The sequence below is a fragment of the Rutidosis leptorrhynchoides genome, chromosome 3, assembly GCF_046630445.1.
Source record: "Rutidosis leptorrhynchoides isolate AG116_Rl617_1_P2 chromosome 3, CSIRO_AGI_Rlap_v1, whole genome shotgun sequence".
NCBI classification, from domain to species: Eukaryota; Viridiplantae; Streptophyta; class Magnoliopsida; order Asterales; family Asteraceae; genus Rutidosis; species Rutidosis leptorrhynchoides.
Window position 1 is genome coordinate 231,068,063 of NC_092335.1, and position 8,323 is coordinate 231,076,385.

Genomic DNA, 8,323 nt, shown 5'->3' on the forward strand with positions numbered 1-8,323 from the left:
TTTGATAAAACTCACTCACAAAGTTTGTCATAGAATACTTGGAAAACATTATTGTGATGAACTTTGCTACTGATGATATAGAAAAGATTATTCAATAAAGTAATTGATCGAAAGTAATCATATAATCATGCCCGGTTTTTTACTTATTAGTGTTACGCAATTTGTTGATAATGACTTAAAACAGGCATCCAAACACCCCTTAACTTACTTTACCCCCTTCTAGAATTTTAGTCAGCAATATCAGTTTATAACCTTACTCTTTCCAATTAGTTTGAGTCATAATGTAAACTTACCAAACTGCCCACACATTTAATAAAGCATATAAAAAAACAATACATATTTTTCAAATTGATGGTAAAAAGGTTGAGGTCAACCGCGAGATGCCACGGTGGACATCGGTGTTCTTTTACGATGCATTCTAGGACATTACACATTCAATGCGAATACTACATTGTCAAAGTTTAAACTGGTAGCGGGTAGCGGGTAGTTAAAACAAAACAAATAATGTCTACATAAAATTACATGCTCACTTTCCCATTGGGTCTTCTGAGTCCTTTATTACCTGCAACACAGCAATATAAAAGAAGTTAACACATTACTAACATTCATATAAAGAAACCAACACGCCTATATTCACAAAATGAAGCAGCTCATTAGAAAAAATTAAGTAGCAGCTCAAAGAGTATACAATAAGGAGTCAACCAAGTAGCAATTCTAAGTATATTCAAATGCTTTTGCATTATTATAGTTAAAGAAAAATGTGCAAAAGAGTTACTAATTTTGGCCAACCCATTTTAACATGTAGTTAATTTACTTATTTGTCTGGACCGTAAATACTAATATTGTTCAAACGATTAGCACGCTGCAAGAAATACCTACGGGAAAACTGTCTTGAAGAAACAGACGGAGCAATAGTACCCACTCACACATCAAAAGGATCACCAGGAACGCTACCACTATGATTGTTACAAATATGTATATATGACCAAATATGAGCCCGTCTGTCTAACAGAAGCGTAAAAAATAAATAAATACGTAAAAAAACATATAAGATGATAAACAAAGCACAATAGGTAGCTACAAACCAATAAGGAATTTGTATACAAATAAATAGAAACCAGTTAAATTTATATATAATGTAATTACCTGCAGTAACTCCAACTCCTAACAAACTGGATTTAGATCATTAAAGGGGACAAAAGTATGCTCATGAGGACCATTCCATTCAGATTTATCAAACGCCATTGCAATTGACTTTCCAATGATCATTAATTTGCAGTCACGTGTTCAATGGATTGATCAATACCTCTCGGGGTTATCGACTACAGCTGCATTACGAATTACGTAATGACCGTTCTCATTCATAGCAGACTCAAACTTCGGCTTTTAAAGAAAAAATACTATAGATAGACTTTTATAAAGAAACACTTATAATACAAATAAGGTATATTGTCATACTAAATGTATCTTTAAACACTTATAAAGATACATAACAAAACTACAATTTTAACCTAATGTATCCTTATTAAGATAAGTATTAACCTAATGTATCCATGTTGCAGAATCGAATACCATTCTTTAAAAAATAATGCACTGCACAAAACACTCACATTTTAACATCAGATAAAAATCATTACTATATAAATATAGATAAAATATAAAATAGAAACAATAAATGACTCACCCGGATGTGAAAGGCTTATTTTTTTGTGTTTTTATCTCTAACCCAACAAACATATTTCAATTAGCCAGAAAGAGTATGAGGGTGACCCAACCATCTTGCCACTTCTATTAAAGATGTATAGATACCTTATCTTCACAACCGTGTACACAGATGCAGAAAAGGCGTGATTCTTGATGACATAACCTAAAACTAACCTTGATTGTGATTCCCCTCAAAAGCTTATATTGGAGCCAGTAACCTGATTTGAACTACACTTTGCCATATAAAACATAATTCTTAATCAATGTAACCAATGAAACTGAATTCATAAAAACTGCATAATCAAAGAATCACTAATTAATGAATTTTACCTAAATGAGGCTGCATAAACATCTAAACATTCGTACACCAGGTCGCTGCCATGAAAAGATAAAAGTAGAAAACAAACCTGGCTGTAGCTTTGTGGTTGATAAGAAACCTTTGGTTGCCAGCAGCTATTAACAAAAACCTAAAATCATAGGGCAGTTCTTAGAGACATTCGATGAAATATACACATATGCTTACCATCATCTACTATATACAATAGTTCTTCGAAATACATACACGCCAAATATCAACATTCAATCAGAAATCAAGCAACAATTGATATTTATGAGCTCTTGTGTTGAACGACAACTCTATTAAATAGTATTTGTAAAAACTAATAATGACAGAGAGCCTGTCCATTGAACAGTAGTTGTAAAAATACGTTTTCGCAAATGTCGATAACCTATAACAATAACCAAACATAGCCGTGAAAACCAAGGCAATTATATCAGTTTGGTAAAGGTAGAAATTCTAACCCATTTACTTATAACTAAATTAAAAAAAATTAAAAAGTTGTATTATATAATGAATAATTGATATGGTATTAAATTTAGTAGTAATAATATAACGCATGTGCCATTGAGAAATTCATGTTTGTTTTTCAAATTTGATATAGTGATGAGCAAATTCGACCCGTTTCTACCCATATCAAAAAATACAATTATGACCCGTTCTTTAAGGCATCAATTTTTATCCACACTAAATCAAACTAAATTGAAATAACGGTATGATAAAGACAATATCACAATTCACAAGTAATTTTGTGCATGAAATAAAAATAATATGGTTAAGTATATTTGTATAAACACCTTCATGCTGTTTAAGCAACAAATATGCAAAATGGGTTGTCGTTGTCTTGTTCTAAAAAACGGGACACTAAAAGTAGATATTAAAGAAAGATTAAGGATAAACTAACTTTGAGAAAGTACCTTGTTAAGAAACGGGACAATCATAAAATTATAGAGCAGCCTATAAACACCATCTTTCTTCATCCAATTAATTAAAGGACACAATACCCTTGAAGTATCTCTAACACACTCTCCAGACCTAAAAACGGCAGAATTCAGGTCATTAGATGTGTCGCTACCGAGAAGTTTTTGTAATAACCACAAATCAAATGAGCTAACTTTTAATACATAATCTGAATAATCATCATATCATCAAAAAAGTAACCATCAAATAATAAAAAAGTACATAATCAGAAAACAACTGATATAATGGTTGTATGTGATAAAATTATTGTTAATGATCGTCTGAAACGAAACCCCAATTACACAAAATTAGGGTTGTATAATACATTATGAATGCATTCAGTGCAGATTTATTTCCAAACGATCGTGAAGAAAACTGAATGTAAATAAATCTAGAAATTTAATACTCCTTAAAGATCAACCTACTTTCCTCAATTAAACAGTAAAAAGTGCAGAATATCACAGCAACCAACATCTACATAGTCCAAGCATAATGGAGAGTCGTCTTAAAAAATAAACAGTCTTATGTATTTTTAAATCTAAATGATTTAGGTATTGTTTAACTTACACCTAGACCTTACAAATGATATTGTATCAGGTAATTATATAACAAAGTCGCACACACAAAAGCCAAAATATTGAATCAGAAGTATATGTCATTGATTAAAATTCAGAATTTGATATCAAAACTATATGTCAGACTGGCATCAAATGTTGTATAAAATAAAAAAAATCTATGCAGAAAAAAGAAAGTAAGTAAACAAATTGACATATCTATTCATCCAAATCTCAAAACTTCAATAAACAAATAAAACGTTTTAAGTCTACGTGAAAGTCCTAAACTGGAACCATGTGGGTTTCTAATTGTATGGATTTAGTAGTAAAAAAAAAAAAAAGGTTTAGACATACCTTTTGAAGAATCGTATTACAATCTGTTTCTATCTTGCCTTTCTCAAATACTCAGTGTCGCAGAACCCTAAAAGCACGGATGAAATCAATGGTTGTTTGAATTGAATGATCGTTTAAACCAAGTTACAGCTTCAAGTTAATAAACACAAGTTACACAATTTTTCATACAAATAAATTCAACATGACATATACTGATATACCTACATACAAAAATCAATTGATAAACTAACCTTAGACGCCGGTAACCACAAATAGATTTCAAACCTAATCTGGATATTGTTATCAGATCCCATGAATTTGGCGATGACGGAAATAGCGATTTAGACAGATGTACAACAAAATCAAGGTAAATCCTTCACGGATCTCTCACGAAAATGATTCGTTGTAATCGAAAAACTATATGCAGATGATAATCAATTGATATATCAGATGAATTAGAAATCGTGAATCGGGATATACATAGGTCAAATCGTGTTGTTACATGTTGATTGGAAATTAGGGTTTGAGAAGTGATTTAGAGCGTACGATGCTGTGGACTACGTGAAGAAATCGATTTAGGGTTAATTGACAACAACTAAAGATAAACTAAAAGAGGTGTTTCAATTGAAGGAGAATGAAAAGGGTTAAAACCCTAAAACGAAGATTGAATGCTTCTGGACACGCGTCATTCATACATAAAAATTGAATTTTTTAATTCAAAATTATGAGAAAATTAGAAATGCTGAGGAGTAACCAGGAAGCGCCACGTGGATATATCTTACTGGTTTAGTAATATAGAAGATAGAAGATATTTTAATATTAACTTACTCCAAAATCCCACCTAAGTTTTTAACGGCCTTTATCTTTTCTATCCGTCGAGAGTTATTTACCCACGATATCACCATTAAACTCAAAATAATTTTACAAACACAACGCAACTCACTGCGATCGAAACGGACCCTTTTTTAAAAAGCTAACCATATTCCCTTACCTTTTATACATATATAATTTCTATTCGCAGCGAAGTAATTTTCCACCGCCATCACCATTAAACTTGAAATAGATTTACGCAAACAACGCAACTAACTATACTCAAAATAGACGCTTTTTAGAAACGCTAACCATGTGGATGTGTAGAGCACCTGCTAAGTTCGACATTAACGCCCCATTTTCTCTCCAATTTCTCCCCTCGGATCTAACTCGACAATAACTTCATAAACGTTAAAAACGTGTAGCCATTAAATCTATTAGGTGTATACCAACGTATATCTAAATACAACCGCAGCAACGCGCGGTCAAATTTTTTGTTGCTGCGGTCAAATTTTTTTCTAGTTACAACCCAATTCCAAACCAAATCAATCTACTTAATCATAAAACTACAAATGAAACCATCAGTTTTCACCAAAATTTAGTCATTTCTCATTAATTCAGTTTACATTTCAACGCTAATACCTCTCCTAAGAAATGTTAAAACACTTAAATCCCATGCCAAATTCATAGAAGAAAAGTTCACTTCTGGCCTACGTAACAACATTGCAAATTTTCACTTTGCAAGAACCTCATCAACCTCTGGTTCAACCTTGGTTCTTTAGCCAACATTTCAATCTACTCTATATACTAAGAAAACTTAAAAAAAAGTTTCAATAATTTACATTTCTCTATTTAATCCTAAAAATAGGAAATGACAATTAATATATAACTACTACTTTTCGTCTTCGTCTGAACCATCAAAGTAATCTTTAAACTCTCGACGAACATAAGCTTTCATCCTGTTTATACGTTGTACGTCCGTCGAATCCTCTACGTTTGCGGTTGAAATGGTTAACAATTGGGCTCCTTGTAAGGCGGTTCGTGTCCTTTCATTATTAGTGAAAGTGTCAACCGCCTTTTTCCCGGCCGCTACCATCTCGGACATGAAGTGAGACATACTCTCCATCATTTCATCCATTTTCAATGAGTTAGTTCCGCGAGATGAAGTCGCCGCATCAGAAGAAGCTGAACTTCGAGCCACTTTTCTTGATGGTGCTCGTTCGGGAAGTTGTGGAATCGGGTCTTCTCCAAATTCATCGTTCAATTTAGTATCCGGGTTTTCTTCCGAAATATTAATCGGCTCGTTCTCCTCAAATGTGTCTTCGCCGGCGGCATATGGTGTTTCGGATTGAGCTACTGATGGTAGATCATACCAATGTGGATGGTCTTTTAAGACGAACCATGCGTCCTTCATGTTGAAGCTCTTCGAGTGGGTGGTGCGATACTCATCAACCGCTTTTCCATATATGTCCGTGTCGTTTCGACCGCTATCCCATGTGCGGACGACCTCGTTGTAGATAGACTTGAATTGTTGACACGTTTTGTTGATATTTCGCCATTTAGAGGATAGTTGATCATCACCGCGAACCCACCCGGAGTTATTGTTGTTGAACTTTTCATAGATCGTATTCCATAATGAGGATTTCGAGTTCCCTCTTTTGAAGTCTTTAGATGAGTCGGCCCAACACTCCGCCAACCACTCTTCTTCCTTATTCGACCAAGGTTTTTTGTTGCATGTCTTGACCACAACTTTGTCTTTGTCTTTCTTTTTTTTATGACTTCTCTTTCTTGAGCCGCCTTCGTATTGGGGTGCTTCGGGTTGAGGTGTTTGTTGTTGGAAGAGTTGTTGTCGTTGGTTAAATAAGAGTTGTTGATGGCTAATATTGAGAGGTTGTTGAGGGTAGAAATTGGGTTGAAAAGGGTAAAATTGTTGTGGGTTTGGGTATGATATATTTATTGGGTTAGGAAATTGGTTTGGATTTGGGTCCGAAATTTTCAACTTCTCTTGTTGCGGTTTATTGCAAAGATCCATATTCACTTTAAGTTGCAAATTATCATTCTTGCTTTGTCTCCTTAGGATACATGGCTCGAATACTTTAGATTTAGTTGATAACGAACTAGCTTTTAATTTATCAACTCTCTTGGGTGACTTAATACTCGAAGGACGTTCTTTAGCCTCATCATCTTCAAGATTCATTGAAGCACCTGCATCATCATCTTCATCATCATCATCATCCGAAGAAGAAGAAGAAGATGTGTTTGCTTGTTCTCTTTCTGCTCGTTCTTCTTCAGGTATGAACAAACTATCAGACAAATACTCATTTCCAGCAACTGAATGATCACCGACTTCAACCTTTATAACCAATTTCCCTTTATCAAGCTGTGGACTAGTTTTCTGCTGGATTAAAACTAAAATTATGAGAACAAATGGCTATAAAGAAACTTGTACAGCAACAAAAATTAATTTTGGACAGCATCATTGATATCTTTTGTAAAAAAGAGTAATTTTGGACAGCATAATTGATATCTTTTGTAAAGCATTTCAGCTATAAAACTAATGATACAGGCTCTATTTACCCTTTCAAAATGTACGAGATCACTCAAAATTGTATAAATGAGATAAGAAATATATGGAAATAAGATGAAACCTTAGGAGAACGAAGGGGGTTTGCGGCCCTACGATGGATTTCATCCTCGTATGACTTGATCGCTTCCTTCAAAGCTTGAGCTTTGTTAGGCAAAACGAGTTCAAGGAGTCCAATGTTTCGCTTATTCGTCGAAATTAACTCCTTGAGTTCCTCGTCTGTCTTTGTTTGAAGGTCATCCATCTTCAATTTCTTGGCTGCCCTAACATCATCATCTGCCAGCTCATCTCTAGCTGACATATCTGAAAGACACACAAATACTAATTATTCCGTTGATAATATGAGAGCAGGCCTTAATCTTCAAATTAGTCAGTCAATTGTTGAAAGACTGATTAGGTATAAAAATTACACTAGTAATTTAACTGTAGTTCAGTAGCTTTTTGATTTTGATTTTAATTTTATGGGGCCAACTAACTAACTAAATATTATTATAGCATTTGCAGTAGTAGATACTATTCCAACATAAACTAGGTAGCTAGGGTTTAGCTCAAATTACACCCAATTTTCGTCTTCACAAAACGATAATTCAATATGTAAAAAAGTAAGAATGAATAGTAAGATTTGGAACATTTAATAGATACTAATAATTTAAAATAAACGCAGAAAAAATTAAAGGTAAGAAAAGACCTGAATCGATGAGAAAAAGGAGAATTCCGGAGAGAAAATGGAGGATCCGGAGGAGGAGTTCGTCAGGGTTATAATAATGAAATTTAATTAATTTAGGATTTTCATTTACTCCATTTCCTTACTTTTTCAAGTTTTCATTGACCCCAAATATCGTACCGAGCTCGCATTAGCCTTTACTAGGATAGTAAATTTAGGGAGGTGTTAGAATTAGGGATCGCAATATTAATTGAATTTCATTTAGTTTTTAAAAGTTATATATATATATATATATATATATATATATATATATATATATATATATATATAGAGGCAGGATCAAGAGGAAAGTAACCATTCGGGGGGAAGCGGGGGAA

The 8,323-nt window shown here is 33.5% G+C and overlaps 1 protein-coding gene across 3 annotated transcripts; it reads right to left on the reverse strand.

Annotated features, from left to right (window-relative positions):
* Positions 1 to 5,411: 5,411 nt before the first annotated feature.
* LOC139897273 (uncharacterized) lies at positions 5,412 to 8,108 on the reverse strand. Of its 3 annotated transcripts, none has more exons than XM_071879968.1 (3): positions 7,971 to 8,108; positions 7,347 to 7,585; positions 5,412 to 7,093 (listed from the first exon to the last, which is right to left on the reverse strand). In XM_071879968.1, the coding sequence occupies exons 2-3, from the start codon at positions 7,581 to 7,583 to the stop codon at positions 5,591 to 5,593; spliced, it is 1,740 nt and encodes a 579-aa protein (XP_071736069.1). In that variant the 5' UTR covers positions 7,584 to 7,585; positions 7,971 to 8,108; the 3' UTR covers positions 5,412 to 5,590. The 3 variants fall into 3 exon arrangements, with proteins under 3 accessions (XP_071736069.1, XP_071736067.1, XP_071736068.1); XM_071879966.1 differs by having other exon boundaries at positions 5,412 to 7,096; XM_071879967.1 differs by lacking the exon at positions 7,971 to 8,108 and having other exon boundaries at positions 5,412 to 7,096; positions 7,347 to 7,942.
* Between the last annotated feature and the right edge of the window lie 215 nt (positions 8,109 to 8,323).